The sequence below is a fragment of the Ursus arctos genome, unplaced genomic scaffold (genome assembly GCF_023065955.2).
Source record: "Ursus arctos isolate Adak ecotype North America unplaced genomic scaffold, UrsArc2.0 scaffold_5, whole genome shotgun sequence".
Taxonomy (NCBI): Eukaryota; Metazoa; Chordata; class Mammalia; order Carnivora; family Ursidae; genus Ursus; species Ursus arctos.
Genome location: NW_026623067.1, coordinates 8,740,266 through 8,760,906, shown reverse-complemented (window position 1 = coordinate 8,760,906; position 20,641 = coordinate 8,740,266). Strand labels below are relative to the sequence as shown.

Below are 20,641 nucleotides of genomic sequence, written 5' to 3'. Positions count from 1 at the left end.
TCTTGGAACATGGGGCTTTCACTTTTAATCTGAGAAATGTCCTGAGCAAACTTGGACCAACTAGTTACACTATGACTTATATAAAATTATAGAGCTAGAGATTACTAGATTTTTGAGGATGTTGCCATAGAAGAGGGGAAGATTAAAATATACACACAGCAAATTAAGATAAAAAGAAGTTATGGCAGACAATATTTTTAATAAAAAGTAATACCTGAAAGTTCTACAACATATTAAATACATAAAATTAAGAAGTATTCTTGAAAATTAAAATAAAATTTGGCCAATATAACTGACTTATTCAAAATTTTGAAAGACAAATATCAGAAAATCTTACAGTAAATATAATACGTTCAATCTTAGCCAAAAGGTGAATAAGCAATAAAAAAATATAACTAAAGGGAAAAGGGAGAGACACTAAGAAATAAGAAAAAGGAAATTTAAAAATCTATGCAAGAATACTTATGTATGATTTCTGTGCAAATGTATAGAAAAATGAGATAAAATTGTCAAAGCATTTCTAGGACTGAACATGAGCCACCATCAAGACAGAATTCAGAGTCCAGCAAAATGAATGAGAACCACTCTGATAACTTCTGATATGCTAATTGAGAAAAAGCACATGTTTTGTTTCTTAAAATGTCCTTAGGTTTTCAGTCTAAGACGCATCATATTATGTTGATATCAAAATATATAATTTGGTAATATTTGAAATCACTTTTACTCTTACTGCTTCTCATTTCTTTTCTAAAAATGATTTTGTCTAGTTTTATAGATAATTAAAAAGAGGAGGGTAAAGGTATTTTAAGAGGGTAATAGAAACTTATAGATGGCCATCAAACCTTGTACTTGATCCCAATGTGTATTTTTTATACCAGTAAGACTATGACATCATTAAAATAAAAGATCTTCCTAGCAATTTTTCTATCATGCCCACTGTTTATTTTAATGTTTACACATTAATTTTCAAATACATAAATAAACTTCTATCAGATTATTTTTACCAATATCTTCTGCTTCTAGACACTGAAATAAAAATAACTAGCTTATGCATAGTCTATTTACAAAAACTCTCACCTGTACTGATTACTTTCAATCCCCTGAAAACTTTGACATTTAAGCATTAGCATTAATTTCACTGCACACAGGTGAGAATTGATAGCATCTGTCTGAAGTGACATAATGGATGAGACACATGTTTTGCTCCTGGGCCACTTCCATATGTGGAAGGGAAGACACAGATGTGAACTTTGTTGGCCATCTCACTAGCATCCTGGACAAGGGTCAGAAATACGTCCACTTGACAACAAGATAAATGATTTAAATAATTTTATTTAAATAAATTTCATTTTATTAATGAATTTACTTAAATTGTCTTAGATATTAAAGTTACATATTTTACATCTTCTCCTTAGAGACATGTTTCCTCAGTCCTGCTTTTCCTGTGTTCTTACTGGCTCCCTACAATGTCCTAATTGCTCACAACTGTCCTCTAGTAAATGGAAGAAGGGAGGCCTGGTGATATCATTTACCAACATGTAATATACCAGGTCCTCTAAATGAAGCCTAAATCATAGTTGCTTTCAATCAAAAGGTATCACTATCTAGAATGATATGTTTATCAAAGAGCACTCGTATCATCTCTGTAAGTCAGGTTGCAGATACACAGAATCTATCCTCCAGTTGCTTTTGCAAGTTTGAAAGTGATTCACATACTACATTTCTGTAACTACTCTCCTTGCATTAGTTTTTTTTTTTTTTTCCTATCCTTTTCTTCAGAAGTTTGGAAGTAAAATATTGAGAAAAATGTGACTCAATTTTAGAATTCAGGTATTTATTATTGGTACAGATACTTAAAATGTGCTTTCATTGTTAAATAGACTAGAAAACTAAGAGATAAATATTCACAGTCATTTATTTAAGAACACACCAACCAATGTAGAGCGAGGTCTACAATTTAGGCTTTCTGATTCTCTATTCAGGGATTTATCCCCATGTCAAAACTATTTCAAAATTCTGCTTTCCTTCTTTTCTGTAGTGACTTTTCAGAATGGCAATAATACTTACCAGAAGTTAGCCTGCTATAGAAAGATGTGTTTTCTGTAGAAATCATTTTTGGTTTAGGAAATCCTTTAAGGAACCAACCTGGGCAAAGTTCATATATAGATGACAAATACCCTACCTATGTTACAATATCTAATTCTGCATCCGTACATGGAATCCTGTGTGAGCTCCCTCTTTCCACTAAAGCCTAACTCAACCAATCCCAAAATAGGAGATGCAAAGAGAACTTAATGCTTTAATACTGTGTATTCCTTCAATGTTTTAAACATTTAAGTATCTCATTTAATATTTACACAAACTTATTTTTCAATAACAAGTGTACAAATTGTTAATTTATATTTGTGTATGTATTTCCATAAAGCTGCATAAATTGAAATCAATTAGAATCAAAGTTATATACATACATGTGCACATGCACACAGATCACTAAAATGTATGCTTTTTTGTTGTTTCAGGCTGGGTTGATACTTCTACATTTCACAAGTAAATTGCTCAGAATTTGGTGTTAAACCTTCAATTTACTTCTGGTATTGCCATTTATTAAAAATGTGACACTGATCTGGTGAATTTACCTCTGTCAGCTTGTAGCCTGCAGGCATAAAATTTAAACAAGGATATATAGTTACTGCTTAGCACATGTGACATGTAAGTTATCAGTTAACATGCTGGTTCCTAACTGGAGTTGGAACTGCCCTCTGCCCAGGGGCATCCTGCAATGTCTAGAGATGTTGGCATACTGGTGCTCCTGGCATCTAGTAGATAATGCAATATACAATAGAGAGGACACTACAGAACAAAGAATTATCTCGCACAACATACCACATTTGCTGAGGCTGAGAAACTCTAAAGTAATCGTAGCTTTGATCATTTCTACCTTTTCTTCATTTGGACACTCATCATCCAAGATTACACAAGGATTTTTTTTTTTCATTTTTTTTCTTTATACTCTTTTTTTCTTTTTTTTTTTTTAAGATTTTATTTATTCGACAGAGAGAGAGACAGCCAGCGAGAGAGGGAACACAAGCAGGGGGAGTGGGAGAGGAAGAAGCAGGCTCCTAGCGGAGGAGCCTGATGTGGGGCTCGATCCCATAACGCCGGGATCACGCCCTGAGCCGAAGGCAGACGCTTAACTGCTGTGCCACCCAGGAGCCCCTTTTTCTTTATACTCTTATTCAATTCTCACAAACACAAAACCAGGCTGTCCATACATTCCTGTTGTGCTAATTTCACTAAAGGTGAGTGCACAAGGCACCATGTAACCACTTCCCCCTCACTGACAAAATTACATAGAGGAAGCAACACACCTCAGTACATTTGTTGAGGACTTGACTCTGGGTGTTATCTTGATTCCCGGGGTCATCTGTGCATCCCAGCTGAATTCAGTTCTCATACAAGTGGACACTGCATGAACCCATTTCAGTAAGTCTCAGTCTGATCCTCATCTTTTTTCCAATTTGGGTATTGTGTCTGCAAATTGACTCTGAAGACAAAGAAAACAAACACAATACTGTTGTCTGTGCTTGTTCTCCAGGCACTCTGCTTAATGTTGTCATATAAAAAGCCATCAGTGCTGACACCACCTGTAATCTTATTTTGAACTCTGTCTGTCTCTTAATTGACCCCCTGAATGGCAGCATCATCTCCTTAGAGATATTCGATCACAATGAGGAAAGGATATTTAAAAATGGAACTAAAATGTATATAATCATATCAGGTGCACATATGTGACAAGCTACATTGTCTAGAGTATAAAATCCATAAGAAAAAGTCACATTACAGACATTCCCACTTTTGCTGTCACCTTCGTCTGCTCCATGTCAGAGATTCTGCCACAGACTCTAAAAACATCACACCATCCAACAATACCTGGAGTTCCCTTCCCTGAGTTGTCCAATGCGTTCAATCTTACTCATATTTTAACTATCTCTTAAATAAACCCTGTTATATAGATTTATTTGGTCAGCTCAGGATAAATAAGTTTTTCTGTTATTTGTCAATCTATTATAGTTCACCTATACTTTTATTTTAGCATCTGGTACCCATATCATCAAGTTTCAAGTGTCTCTATTTCATGAATGTGGCAGCCTTGAGGGTAGGGCCGTGTCTCATTCCCCATGATTCAGGTAAGAAGGTCATACATAATATCAAGTACTTCACTATTTTCACCTTGCTTCTATGATGGATTATTTGTGATCACAAAAGTTCTTCCCAGGGACGCCTGGGTGGCTCAGTCGTTAAGTGTCTGCCTTTGGCTCAGGTCACGATCCCAGGATCCTGGGATCGAGCTCCACAAGGGGCTCCCCACTCAGCGGGAGGCCTGCTTCTCCCTCTCCCACTCCCCCTGCTGGTGTTCCCTCTCTCGCTGCCTCTCTCTCTGTCCAATAAATAAATAAAATCTTTAAAAAAAAAAGTTCTTCCCAGAATTGAAGACAATGTAAGTTTTAGGCATAAATATCATTTTGTTTTTAAAAAGTTCACAAGTATCCATCTGATTCTTTGAATTTTACTTTATTTCTTAAAGATCTTTTTATAGTAATTTTATACGCATTATGACCTAAATATAATTTTCTTTTTGAAGTCCTCTACTTAATGAGCTGTGGACTTATTACTGGCTTATCGCATTGCTTAGCAAAGAAAAATTCTTTATTAATTGTATTCAAAGTGTCCTATAGCATTTGCATGTTTCTCCATAAAAACACAAATTAGAACCAATAGGTCACTGTCTTTCTTACTTCTGGGCATGCCACATGCATTTCCTGCATAAACTTCCTGGAGTACATTCTGCAAAAAGATTCAACTTACCTGTTAATGTGTACTAGGCATTTCACATACATCCATGCAGACATATCTACAACCAGGACTATAGGCTTCTATATTTGGAGGTTGATCTTACTATTTGTTGTTTTGGTCAGGTTCATGTGGCAATGCCTCCTGAGAGCAGGATGGAGGCAGAGTTACTAATAATGCAGGATGGCCTCAGGCCAGCCTGGTGTGAGGGGTAATGACAACTTCCCAGATGTTTTCACAGATTTTTGTTTCTGCCAGCTCCTTGGATAAAAATCAATATGTTTATTTTAACATTTCTTATTATTGAAAAATAATTTTATTCAGGTGTTCTGCATTTCTGTTTTACATCCGGCAAGTATATAGTTATACTATACTCACACATATTAATTATTTTGTTAGTTTTATTATATTGATCAGCACATCTAGTAAATTAAAATGGATTAATTTGAGATATATGTATAGATTTATTTAATAATATATAATAATTTTAATATAATTATATGTGTATATGATGTATATAATATGCATGTACATATATGTATATATAATTATATGTATTCTATACATGGGATTATATATTAATTATATGTATTATGTATAATTATACATAATACATATTTATTATATATAATTTATGTATATATATTTATTTTTATATAATTACATACAATTATATTATATATGTATATGTATCATATATATAATTTATGTAAATGTTTATTTATATGATATATAAATATATACCAAAACATATATAGATATATATACCTAAATATATAAATATATAGATGTATATTTATATACCTAAATTCTTTAAATTTATCAAATTAACTTACATTATATTTTAATTTTTAATCTTTCACACAATTTGCATGATATTTTAAAAAATAGCAAAAGTTAATGTGGTCAAAAAGTATAAACTTCTAGTTATATGTGAAAGAATTATATATTATTAAGTTTATTTTTTTCTGTTATAAATGTCTGATAACATAAAATAATGTGTATTATTACCGCAGAGGAAGAGTTGTCCACTGTGGTTTGTTATATTTTGAAACTATATATATTTTTAAAGGCGTTATTTATTTATCTGTCAGAGAGAGCACAAGCAGGGGGAGCAGCAGGCAGAGAGAGAAGCAGACTCCCAGCTGAGCAAGGAGCCTGATGCAGGACCCAATTCCAGGACTCTGGGATCATGACCTGAGCCAAAGGCAAATGCTTCACCAACTGAGCCACCCAGGCGCCCCTGAAAGTATATTTTAATACAGTTTTACTCTAAATGGTACCTACTTGTTCTTATTGCTTACATGTTTTCAATAATAACATCAATTATAATGTTGATCCAGTGCAAAAGTTTAAAAAAGAAAATGTTTACTTATTTATTTGTTTATTTATTTTTGGTAAAGAAAATTATCTCAAAGTCAAAGTGCATTGAATTTGCAATCCAAGCTACTTGGACAATGTGTTATTTTGTGAAGATTAAACAGTTTATTTTTCACATTAAAAAATGAAAAAGCCACAAAGTTTTGAAGACAGTGTTTTTTATTAATTAATTAATTTATTTATTTATTTATGAGAGAGAGGGAACTAGTGAGGGGAGGTACAGAGAGAGAAAGAGACAAGCAGACTCCTTCCTGAGCCTGGAGCCCAACGATACGGGGATTGATTTCAGGACCCTGAAATCATGACCTGAGTCAAATTCAGACACTTAACTGACTGAGGCACCATGGTGCCCCAAAGATAGTGAGATAGTTTTTATTTTCTCTTCTTTAGAGGACAAAAATGTATCTATAATGACAGTTTTCAAGAACTTTCATTTGACCTATGGAAGGAAGTTAGAAAAAAATTCTACAAAGAAGTAAAACATTTTATACTCTGCTTTAACATGGCCCCTGGTTGTCATAACCATAAGTATGGAAGATCGAATAAGCAGCACCGTTTGGATGAATTGAGAATGCCAAACAGGGGATGCCTGTGGTCTGCATCTGAGGCAAAATCATCCCCAGAGAACCACAGCTGCCAGTGCATGGGGTGGCTATAGGAGAGTGGACAGTCAGAATGGCTGTGTGTTCTCAGATGTCAGTACAGCCTGGAGAATGGCATGAGACTATGGCACAGGCCTGACTGGCAGCTGAAACAGCCAGTGGATGGAGGATAAGGCAGAGCTTGGAGGACACTGGTGCCAGTGAAGGCTAAGCCAGCAGGAGGGAGGAAATGCAAAGACCCTCCTCCTTATTCCCCATGTGCATGGCCTGTGCTTGCAGAGTCCACAGAGAGGAAGACAGACAGGGATGCATCAGAGTCAGACTCATGATCACAGTTAGGATCAATACACCCAAAGAAGCTAGTGAGAACCAGGGAATTACCTCAAACCAGAAAATTCTCCAATTGCAGTTATAATCATAAGACCCTTCACACAAACACTCTTCTATCTTCAATGAATTCCAGGAAGAAAGGGAGAAAAGGAAAGAAGAAGATTCTTGATTTAGCAGATTAAAAACCTTGGACTGACAAATTATAAATACAGGCAAGCTTCAGTCCTTTGAAGGGACAATTTTATTGTTGTATGTTTTTCTTCTGTGAATATAAGTAGAGTCTCATAAAATAAGATGGATTCAATTCAGAGAGCTAAACTAGTATTTCAGTATATGAAAATGGTAAAATACAGGAAGCAAAATATAAGTGAAATTAGAATGAACAAAATGCAAATTGACACCTGGGTAATCTTAACACATCCACTAAAGCTATAATTAGCTGTGTGTTTTTTTTTCCAAATAGTAGACTTAAATACAAAAATCCTGTATTTCTTCACATATGGGTGATTTTAGCCATTATTACATAATCTTTAAATTCCAATTTATATTGTTATAGGAACATCTGGACAGATAATTTCAAAATATTAACTGTGAAGAAAATTAATATTACTCAGTAATTTATGTATATTTTTGAAATAACTTGATTCAATCTACTTTTTTACACTCTTCTAAAATATACAGAGGATGCTACACATTTAATTTTTACAAGGAGAAAAAATCAATCATTAACATCACCATGTATTTTCCTTAAGCATATCACAACACTTGACATTTTGGTGAATCATTCCTATCACAAGTTAGCAAAATATTAGGAGAAATCCTGATAGTATGCTATTCCGTATTAAGGCATTCAATGCTAGCTATTACAATAAGCAACTTCAGTGTTTAAAGATAGCAAAGTTTTCTTGTCACAATGAGGCATTGTGACATGAATGAGATTGTTCTCTGTCTTTTGCAGCTGTGTCCTTCTGGATCATGTGATTGCCAATGTCTCCATGGAGAAGTCAGAAATGGATTACTGGAAATGATACATTTTACTCATGCTCAATCTCTTTTGCACAGAAGTACTCACATGGCTATGACTTAAATTTCACAGAAAAGCTGGGAAATATGGAAGATCATCTCGATATTTGTTAAGCAATGTCTTTGTACATATGCAGTGTATAATATAAAATAAATGAATTAAGTGAACAGAGTTACTATTAATAAAGAATGATCTTATATCTCATTAAATGAGAGAGGTGATAAATCTGGGTATTTCTTTTATTCAACTTTGATCCTTTTTACAGGTATAGAATGATTTGTCTCCAAGTGAGATTTTAAAACATATTTATAAATGTGATAGAACAGATGAACATTTGTACATAAAAAGAGTCAAGAGATAGAGAAAGTCACAAGTGACCACTTTTAGAGGAAGCTGTTTTTAAGTACTCATAAATTATTACTGTGAGAATAGCATTGTTTTGTAACAAACTACAAATAGGGGAAATAACATACTAAGATTAAACAAATTGTTCAATCTAATTGGATTAGATGGTGGTAAAATAACAAATTGATCTATGGCATACTTTATCACTAAGGTAATCTAGATAGATCATAGATGGACAGCTTTATTGATTACCAACTCTTGATAATAGCATTATGACCCAGTCAGAAGGTTTTATACTACTAACCTTATTACTCTTTGAACTTGCTACTTCATGGCCTGTATATTTTAATAGAACCTCTAGCAGATGTTATAATCAGTGACAGCAGAAGTTTAAAAACACTGACATTAGTATTCCAGGCCCTGTTTGACTTGCTATGGGGAAGGCTTCCTGTCATGAACTGTAAAGTCTCAGATAAGGAATGCAGGGTTAAAGGCATGGCTATCAAGATAGTCTTTCTATTTAAAATAACTGACTGCTCTACAGTCAGAAAATTCTTGAGACTAGTTAATACATATTTTAGGCCTTGCATTCCCAGCTTGTAGCTCAGAGAATTAAGGTGGTAATTCATATAAGTATCTTGGTTCCCTTAAATACCATGGCTCTTCAGAATTTTATTATTCACTTTTATATACTAAAATGGCATTAAACTAAGACAGAAAGCTGATGAGTGTTGGGTTTCCCCAAAATTTTCAATCAAGCAATTATAGGTCAACTGGTGGCCATTTTCCAATTCATAGTATTAATTCATTCCATTGTTAACAAGGAAGAAAACAACAAATATCAATGCTACCAATAATGGGAAAGTTACACAGGGCTCTGATTCACTTAAGGAAGAAACATCAAGTCTCATGGATTCTATTCCTGTTAGTAGATACTCAAAGACTGATTTCTAAGCCAACACAAAGAAATTGCTGAGAAGCACCTGACTTCTAACGTAGAATCCCCAAAGTGTTAGTTTGTAATGGCATAATATGCTTCTAGATGATACAAAGCTGAAGCTTAAGACAGTGGGCTTAGCCTTCTATCCTATCTACCTTGTTTTCTGCTCCTTCACACAAGAGTCCAGGATTCATGCTTCTGATTATTGCCTGATGAGTTTATGTGGCTTCCAGATTTCTCACTAATTGTTGCTCTAATTTTACAATTTATTATTTTGAATTATATTCTCAGTGCAATTAGCAAGACAGAGCTATTTTATGCCATGTCTCTGTATTGAGATCTTTTTGGTGATAATTTTGGTTGATGGTAAGAAATTGAATGAAACACTTCATCTCCTAGACTAATACATGATTGTTATCAGATAGACCAAAGTGCATCATATAGTATAAACAATATTTACAGTCAATAAAACAATATCCACTAAGCCTTTATACTCACATTTTAAAATATAGTGAACACTTGCATAGAACTTTTTTCAGGGCTCCCATCACATCTTTATTCCGAAGACTATAAATCATGGGGTTGAGCATGGGTGTCAGAATAGTGTAGAAGACAGATGCAACTTTATCTTGGCCTGAAGTATGGGAAGAGATTGGCCTCATGTACATGAAAATGATGGCACCGTAATATAAACTGACCACTGTCAGGTGAGATGAGCAGGTTGAGAATGCTTTTTTCCGGCCCTCAGCAGAAGACATTTGAATGACGGTGACCAGGATGAGTGTGTAGGAGGCAAGGATGACTGAGAATGGAATCAGAAGCAGAATGGTGGTGCTGATCAAAATCCCAGTCTCATAGGTCAAGGTATCCTCACAGGAGAGACGCAAGACACCAGGAAGTTCACAGTAGAAATGATTGATTTCTCTGGATCCACAAAAGGGCAGTCTCATGGTGTAGACTGTATGTATCAAGGCATTGAAAAGGCCACTGGCCCATGAGCTAACAGCCATCTGCTTACAGAGGGGCCAGTTCATGAGAAGTGGATAGTGTAAAGGTTTGCAGATGGCAACATATCGGTCATAGGACATGAGTCCCAAGAGGATACACTCAGTCCCACCCAGGGTCAACCCCAGGAAGATCTGGGCACCACAGTGGAATGTGGAGATGACCTCCTTATGTAGAAGGTAGTTTGTCATCATCTTGGGGACAATGGCAAGTGTGAAGAGGATGTCAATGAGAGAGAGTTGCCAAAGGAAGAAGTACATAGGGGTATGGAGATGACAATCTACCAAGATAAGCAGAATTAAGAGGCTGTTTCCAGTTAGTGTGAAAAAGAACATCATGGTGATAAGCATGAAGATGCAGAAGTGAGTTGGCGTGTATTGGAGCAGACCCAGAAGAATAAATTCAATGATAGTGTCATTATCCAAATGTTTCATTCTTGCAATCTTTGTAGAGATAAAAGGAAAAGCATATTGTAGGAAAAATATTTAAGTATTAATAGGGTACTACATAGAAGTTAACCAATGAGAAAGTGTTTGTATTACCTAATGAATTCTGGAAAAAATAGTGAAACCAGTAGATGTAAATTGGTCAAATGATATTGGTCTGGTTTGATTTGTGCTACTGTCACCAGCTAGACCCCAAGACCAGATCTTAATGGCTCACTCACTTGTACCCACCTATCTTTGTCCCACATTTTTCATTGAGCTCTTTTTCTTTTCAATCTTTTCTCTTAACTCAGGCAACTGGAAACCAAAACTGTCTCTCAAGCTCTAGCAACTGCCTTGACAAGACCTGTAGCCAGCAGACCACCCAGACCACTTTGGGTGTAACCCCCAACCTGCATATGCACAGATGGACCATGGAATGATCTGTAGAATGACCAACAACTACCATAAACTCATTATAATACTAAAATCTCCACCCAGGGAGAAGCACAAACCTCATTTGCATAACATACAAGGTATGTATAGACATGTGGGCATGTGTGGCCTTATGCCCACATATACATACAATGACACTACTTCCCTATCTAAATATTCATCCTAACCCTAAATAAAAGAAACCCATTCACCCTTGCTTGGGGAGTTATAGCTTTGGAAGCTATTCCCAATAATGTTCTCATCTGTTACAAACAAAATTTACTTTGTGCAACGACTCACCTGGTGTAGTTTCTGTGACTCACCAAAAAGTGAACTATGTCGGTTCAGTTACACAACATGATGTGGAAAAGTTAGCTATATGGGTATTTCCCCTTTTTAAATATATTTTGGATACAGGTTCTTTCATTCCAGAATAGGTTGAATAAAAAGTTTGCTTTATTAGTGGTTTACAAGCAATTTTGTTGAAGGTTTCTGGTGGAATACAACTAATCAGATTGATTTTGTTCCACTTCTGGGGGTTCCTCTTCATTTCAAAACTGATCCCTAGAACAAAGCAAAGTTCTGTGAGCTAGTCTGTTAAACATAAGCATTGAAGGTAGAGATATCAAATGTTATAGACCTAAGGACATACACGTTCTGAGTTGGTTACTAAAATCTAATTCTCCTAAATATATTTGGTATTTTTAAATTTATTTTACTTTGATTTTTTAACTTTTTAAAAAATTATTTATTTAAAATTATTTAAATTCAACTTAGTTAACATATACTGTATTTTTAGTTTCAGGGTTAGAGGTTAGTGATTGATCAGTTGCATATAATACTAGCGTTCATTACATCAAGTGCCCTCCTTAATGCCCACCACCCAATTAACCCATCACCCCACCCACCACCACTCCAGCAACCCTCAGTTTGTTTCCAAGAGTTACGCATCTCATGGTTTCCCTCCCTCTATAGTTTAAACTTATTTTATTTTTCCTTCCCTTCCCCTATGTTCATCTGTTTTGTTTCTTAAATTCCACATATGAGTGAAATCATATGGTATTTGTCTTTCTCTGGCTGACTTATTTTGCTTTGCATAATACCCTTGAGGTCCCTCCATGTCCTTGTACATGGCAAGATTTCATTATTTTTGATGGCTGATTAATAGTTCATTGTGTATATATCTATATATCTATGTGTGTGTGTGTGTGTGTGTGTGTGTGTGACAACTTCTTTATTCATTCATCTGTTGATGGACATCTGGGCTCTTTCCATATTTTGGCTGTTGTAGACATTGCTGCTATAAATATTGGGTAGCATGTGTGCCTTCAAATCACTTTGTATCCTTTGTATTAATACCTAGTAGTTCAATTGCTGGGTCATGGGGTAATTCTATTCTTAACTTTTTAAGGAACTTCTGTACTGTTTTCCAGAGTGGCTGTGACATTTGCATTCCCAACAACAGTGTAAGAGAGTTCCCCTTTCTCCACATCTTTATCAACATCTGTTGTTACTTGAGTTGCTAATTTTAGCCATTCTGACTGGTATGAGGTGGTATCTCATATTTGGTATTTTGTAGATATGTTTCTCACTTCAGATACTTAGTTTTTTTCTAGATATAATGAGCATTTCCCACATGGTTTTCCTACAAATGTTATTATTCCTTCTATGGACCATTCATCCAACTTTCAAGAATAAATGAAGATATGAAAAATATTCATATGGCTATTTAATCCTGATGATGAAGAAATTATGCACTGGATTCAAATGGGAAATGATTGCTTTAGAAATCCCCTGCCTGATGAAGGCTCACATAGTCATGTGCACCTTTATATCAATATAGGAAAGGTTTTGTTCAAATACACAGCTGCTCCTCACCTCTACTAAGTTCCAAATTATTTAACCTTACAAGAACATTCTTTCAAGTCATTATCTCATTCCTTCTCTTAAAAAGTATTATTAAAAAAATCTTATAAAATATATTATTTTTTACCTAAATTGGCATGATTAAACATATTGGTAGTTGTGCTTTTGTGAAGAAAAACCAGGATTTAAAATCAAGAATCAGTACCTAGATATTGTTTCCTATATTTATTAGCTGCATGTCCTGATAATAAATATTTAATTCACTCTAAACTTCACTCTCATTGTTTGCAAAATTGGGATTCTAATCGACCTATCTCATTTTTTTTTCACACAAAATATCTTAAAGATCATAAATGCTCTTAAAATTGTTAAATACTAAATTGATTAAACCATGTGTTTAAATTCCTTTTTTTAAAGAATAAGTCAGGTAAATTGATCAATTCCATATCTAACTGGGGAAATTAAGTTGCTTTGAAAGCCTTCTCCACATTTTACAAATTCTATAGTTGTACCTTTTTTAAAAGATTTTTTTTTATTTGAGAGAGAGAGAGAGAAAGAGCACGAGCAGGGGGAATGGCATGCAGAGGGAGAAGCAGACTCCCTGTAAAGTAGGGAACCCAATGCGGGGCTTGATTCTAGGACACTGAGATCATGACCTGAGCCAAAGGCAGATGCTTAACCGACTGAGCCACCCAGACACCCCTGTTTCTCCTTCTGAAAAGCTATTATGATGTTGATTTACTAGATTATCAAGAGTGAATGGTAGTACTTTGCAAACGATTTTAGCTGACTAATAGACTTAAATATTTTTTTTCTTTCTAATACTTTTTATTTCTTGGGACCAAAGCCTGGTAGCTTCATATTATTTACTGTAAAAGCAGAGTCTTTGTAGAGTTTATCACTATTTTAAATACCCCATCATTTTCATCATAGGAATATAATATATGTTCTGTACTGTTTAGAAATGTTTTCACTGTAAGCATAAACAGTTGGCCCCTGTAAGTGTAAATGAAAAAATATTAATGAAAGAGGACTTTAACTACTTCCATTTTGACCTTAGTCTGTACTTTCTAACGAGTTATTATTTCCGCTTATTTTTTAAAATTCAGGTAAACACCCTGTGGGCAAAGGCTTATGTATATGGAGCCAAGTTAGGGCGATTCTTTGTCCATTTAACACAATATTTGTACAGTAGCAGAAGATCCTCTTACATTTGAGTTAGTGATATATGCCTAAAATTAAGCATTGAGATGTTCATAGTTATGAATTTGAAATCACGTGTGCAGAAATATCCATTTTTATAGCTGCTTACCTTCTAGGTGATTAATGGTCTGTTCACAAAGACTAGGAAACCAAGCGAATTCAATCTTGTACCTGTTACTGGGTCACAGGTTAAATATTTAAGCTAAATAAATAGAAAGATCTGTAACTAAATATGTTCTGTGTGTTTGTTTTCATATGGCACCAGAAATAAACACTAAATAAAGTAATTTAAACCTGAGGATGTGTAAACATGGGAATTTTATTCCCTTCTGATTACTTGTCCTGAATCATCTCCAGCGGGTTTTTCATCATAGAGAAATGAGTCAGGTAAAAGGAATGACTAATTGGAACAACTGTGAAATGTTACCAAGTCCCTCAACACTCTCATGTTTCCCAGGGGAAAAAGAAGAATGCCAAGAGTTTACTATGATTTAGGTAAAACATGAGATAATGTAATATGTTACAAGTATCAACAAAGTTATTTGTAATTTTGTTTCATATCAACTGAAACTTTTTTTGAGAAATGAGGTGGGACTAAATAGCATTAAATAAAGTTTAACCAATTTCATTGTGCAATTAGGTTAATGGAAGCTCTATAGGAAAGTTATTTTAAAAAATCACTTAATTGGATCATTTCAAAAACATTGATAAAATGTCAGTAAAGGCAATTTGAAATATTGTGCCAACTGTGATTCATCCAGAATAATAATGTAGTATTTATAAGGTGGTAAACAATTATTGAAGACATAATTTAAAAATATATCCATGTTCCTTTATGCTATCATCAACAAGATCTAAATCTAAGTATATAAATGTCCTAGACACCCCATACATCTGTTTACTTAAAGAGAATAAATACTTAATACAAGCAATTATATATATAATTTCATGGACTATAAATAGGTAATAGATATTTGAAGAGTTTTGCAAAAGAAATATGCCTGTTATTTATAAGACACATCTATTTTTATCTTTGTTATAGTGTCATACCCTACAAGGTAAATCAATATTTTATCTAGGTACCTTTATGTATAACTTTATATTAAGTACCAATGTATTGGAATGGGTGTATATAATTACCACCAGCAGCAGCAGCATATAATCTCATTATTTAACTTATAAGTTAAATTTTCTTTCTTTTGTGAAAAATTAAAACACTCAATCTAACTTTGCATAATCATAAAATATTGTTTTTTGGTCTTCTAGATATAACATATGACTTCACTCAGTGTATTGATAATATCATTACTTAAACCCCTCAGTTTTCTATACTTTTATAGTACTTTTTCAGTGCATTTTTGTTTTTTTAATTTTTATTCCAGTATAGTTAACATACAGTGTTATATTAATTCCACATATACATTATAGTTATTCAACAACTCTGTATATTACTCAGTGATCACCATGATTAGTGTGTTCTTAGTCTCCAACACATATTTCATCCATCCCTGCACCCATCTTCGCTCTGGTAACAATCCATTTGTTCTCTGTATTTAAGAGTCTGTTTCTCAGTTTGTCCATTTCTTTCTCTCTTTTTTTTCTTCCTTTAATAATTTGCTTTGATCTTAAAATCCACATATGAGTGAAATCATATGGAATTTGTCTTCCCCTGACTGACATATTTCCCTTAACATTATACTCCTTAGCTCCATCCATTTCCTTGCAAATGGCAAAATTTCATTCTTTTTTATGGCTGAATAATATTCCACTGTATTTATATACCACTTCTTCTTTATCTATTTCTCCGTCAGTGAACATTTGGATTGCTTCCATACCTTGGCTATTGTAAATAATGCTGCAATAAACACAGGGGTGCATGTATCCCTTTGAATTAGCGTTTTTGTGTTCTCCAGTTATATAGACAGTCATGTGATTACTGGATCATAGCATAGTTCTATTTTTAACTTTTTGAGGAACCTCCATACTGTTCTCCACAGTGGTTGCACCGGTTTACATTCCCACCAACAGTGCACAAAGGTTTCTTTTATCCACATCCTGACCAACACTTTTCTTGTGTTTTTGATTGTAGTAATTCTGACAGGAGCAAGGTGATGTATCAGTGTAATTTTGATTTGCAAGTGTCTGACAATGAGTGATTTTCAGTACCTTCATATGTGTCTGTTGGACAACTGGATTTCTTCTTTAGAGAAATGGCTGTTCATGTCATCTTCCCATTTTAAAATGAATTATCTGTATTCTGAGTGTTGAGCTTTATAAGTTCTTTATATATTTTGGATACTAACCCATTATTGGTTATGTAATTTGCAAATGTCTTATCCCATTCCATAGATTGCCTTTTGGTTTTGTTGATTATTTCCTTCACTGTGCAGAAGCATTTTTTTTTTATGTTGTGCCAATAGTTTGTTTTCCTTTTATTTCTGTTGCTTCAGGAAACATGTAGAAAAATGTTCCTATGGTCGATGTCAGAGAGATTACTTTCTGCATTCTAAAGTAGGATTTTTATGTTTTCAGGTCTCACATTTAGGTTTTTAATCTGTTTTTAGTTTATTTTTGGATATGGTATAATAAAGTGGTCCGGTTTCATCCTTTGAATGCAGCTGTCCAGTTTTACCAACACCATTTGTTGAAAAGACTGTCTTTTCCCCACTGGGTATTGTTTCCTAGTTGATAGAGATTAATTGCCCATATAGTTGTTTATTTCCAAGTTTTCCATTCTGTTCTATTGGTCCATGTGTCTATTTTTGCCTTTTGATTACTACAGCTTTGTAATATAACTTGAAGATTAGAATTGTGAGACCTCTAGGTTTTTTTGTTTGTTTGTTTGTTTTGTTTTGTTTTGTTTTGTTGTTTCACTTTTGGGATGACTTCACCTATTTCGGTTCTTTCATAGTTTGATACAAATTTTAGGATTGTTTGTTCTACTTCTGTGAAAAAATGCTCTGGGTATTTTGATAGGGATAGCATTAAATGTGTAGATTGCTTTTGATAGTACAGACATTTTATCAATAAAATGTCTCAATCCTTGTTCAATCCTTGAACAAGTAACATCCTTTCCATTTCTTTGTGTGCTTTTCAATTTCTTTCATCAGTGTTTTATAGTTTTCAGAGGATATATCTTTCACCTCTGTGGTTAAGCTTATTCCTAGGTATTTCATTATTATTGGTGCTATTGTAAATGGGATTGTTCTCTTAATTTATCTTTATTGCTTCATTATTACTATACAGAGGTGCAACAGATTTCTGTACTTTGATTTTGTATCCTGCAAATTTACTGAAGTCTTTATCAGTTCTAGTAGTTTTGTTTTGTTTTTGTCTTGTTTTGTTTTGTTTTGTTTGGTGGTGTCTTTCAGGTTTTTTGTATATAATATCTTGTGATCTGCAAATAGTGAAGACTTTATTTCTTCCTTACCAATTTCGATAGATTTTATTTTTTGTTGTCTGATTGCTATGGCTAGGACTTCTAGTACTGTGTTGAATAAAAGTGGTGAGAGTGGGCATCCTTGTCTTTCTCCTGACCATAAGGGAAAACCTCAGTTATTCCCCATTAAGTATGATGTTCACTGTGGGTTTTTATGTGTGGCCTTCTTATGTAGGGATATGTTCCCTCTAAACCTACTTGCTAAGGGTTTTTATTATGAATTGATGTGATTTATTTAATGATTTTCTGTATCTATTAAAATGACTCTATGTTTTTTATCCTTTCTCTTATTGATGTGATGTAACACATTACATGATTTGTGAATATTGAATCAAGTATCATGGTCATAAACCCCACTTGATCATTGTGAATGATTTCTTAATGTATCATTGGATGCTGTTTGCCAGTATTTTGTTGAGGATTTTTGAATGTATGTTAATGCTATGGGGCCATAGTTCTCATTTTTGTGATATCTTTATTTGGTTTTGGTATCAGGATAATGCTGGCCTTATAGAATGAACTTGGAAGTTATCCTTTGTCTTCTATTGTTTGGAATAGTTTCAGAAGATAATGTATTAACTCTTCATTAAATTTTTGGAGAATTAGCATATGAAGCTGTCTGATTTGAGACCTTTGTTTATTGGGAGTTTTTTATTAGTTTCTATTTCATTGCTCATAATTGCTCTATTCAAATTTTCTATTTATTCCTGTTTCAATTTAGGTAAGTTACATGTTTATATTAATTGTTCTGTTTCTTTCAGGTTGTCCAATGTTGGCATAAAACTCTTCATAATATTCTCTAGGTTGTTTAATTTGTTGGCGTATATTTTTTCATAATATTCTGTTAGAATTGTCCATATTTCTGTGGTGTTGGCTGTTATTTCTACACTCTCATTTGTGGTTTTGTTTACATGAGGTCTCTCTCAAATAAATAAATAAAATCCTTAAAAATAAAAATAAGTAAATAGAAAAATGTTCAATAATATTCATAAGACTACATATTTATTCATTTATTTATATGCTCTGAAGCTATGTCTTTACACTAAAGTTTTGAATATAAACAAATGAAAGACAAAAACAACAGATAATTTCCTCCTGAAAAATATTTATTTTGAAAAATGTTTGATATAGAAATCCTGAGGAATGTTAAGTAAGATGTACACACATATTTTATACTAAAAGACATGCTGCTTTTATTTTTTGGATGTATTCTTAAAAACTTGCAATTTTGATGACCCACTTGATATAGTAATTATAAATTTTATCATACAATTTCAAGTATAAGACTTACATTTGGTGTGCAACTGATTCAAATTAAGTGGTTGTTAATGATAATAACTCAAAGGTAATGGAATTTCATAGAAGATGCAGAAATCAGACAGTGAATTTACCTAAATATTAATGGAATAAAATCATTGCTTATTTAAAGGATTTGAAGTGGAACACCTCAAAAAGTAGTGAGGATTACCCTCTTGCACTATTGCTGGGAATGCCAACTGGTACAACCACTCTGGAAAACACACTGGAGTTTCCTCAAAATGTTAAAAATAGGACTACCTTTCAACCCAGCAATTGCTCTACTAGGTATTTACCCAAAGGATACAAAAGTACTGATTTGAAGGGATACATGCACCCTGATGTTTATAAAAGTATTATCACAATAACCAGATTATGGAAGCAGCCCATATGTCCATCAACTGATGAATGGATAAAGAAGATGTGGTGTGTATATACAATGGAATATCACTCACCATCAAAAAAAGTGAAATCTTACCATTTGTAACAGTGTGGATGGAGCTAGAATGTATTATACTAAGTGAAATAAATCAGTCAGAGAAAGACAAATATCCTATGATTTCACTCATGTGAAATTTAAGAAACAAAACAGATGAAAATAGGGGAAGGAAAAAAAACAACAATAAATTCTACTCCTGATATCAATATTAGAGTTTATGTTAACTAACTAGAATATACATAAACATTTGAAAAAGAAAAATATATAAATAAATGAATTTTTCCCCAGGAAAAAAAAATTAAAGTAATAATAAAGGAGTTGATGTGGAAAATGCACACCATAAATATATGGTAGACATGACTTTGCCTAGGAATGGGAATGCTACTGATTCAAATAATTATATTAATAAAGTTGCAATATAAGCTAAACATTTCCATGATTTGAAAAGAGAAATAAGAAAATTTAATTCAAATACAGTATCTTTAAAATATTTCACATTATGTCTTACTTTAATACAACACATCAATCAGACATGAAATTGTATGTGAAATACATTTTTATAATATCAGGACAATAATGGTACTTGTTCAAAGAGTTGTTTTGAGATTAAATGAGACAATGCATTACATAACATACACACACACATGCACACACACGTGCACATGCACACACACACACACATAGAACAGAGCTTAACACAGTAGTTACACAGAGAAAATGATTATTACTGTTGTTTTTTTATTATTTCTAACATAATTAGTATTTCTATCATTACTTTATTATTACTGTTTTTATTATGTCTATATATCTTTTTATGTCATTATATATTGTCTTTATACTTTATTATGTCTTTATATTTGAGCTATTTTATACTAGAAAGAGAGAGTAATATTCAGGATGTGAGACAATATAACCAAGTAAAGTGAAATACAATTCAATGTGATTAACCAGAGCATATTGTGTACTCACACGAGGTGAAGTTGGTCCATGAGGCTCTTTGGGGTAAAAAGAAATGCAGTATGTTGAATGAGACTGTGTGAGTTCGCTTTCCCACTCACATA

The 20,641-nt window shown here is 33.5% G+C and overlaps 1 protein-coding gene across 1 annotated transcript; it reads right to left on the bottom strand.

Annotated features, from left to right (window-relative positions):
• Positions 1-9,966: 9,966 nt before the first annotated feature.
• Positions 9,967-10,911, bottom strand: LOC113261901 (olfactory receptor 2AJ1-like). The gene has a single exon (XM_026508213.2). The coding sequence runs from the start codon at positions 10,909-10,911 to the stop codon at positions 9,967-9,969; it is 945 nt and encodes a 314-aa protein (XP_026363998.2).
• Positions 10,912-20,641: the final 9,730 nt, after the last annotated feature.

Excerpts from the sequence above, each read along its gene's own strand:
- LOC113261901 (XM_026508213.2), bottom strand. The coding sequence starts at position 10,911 with ATGAAACATTTGGATAATGACACTATCATTGAATTTATTCTTCTGGGT.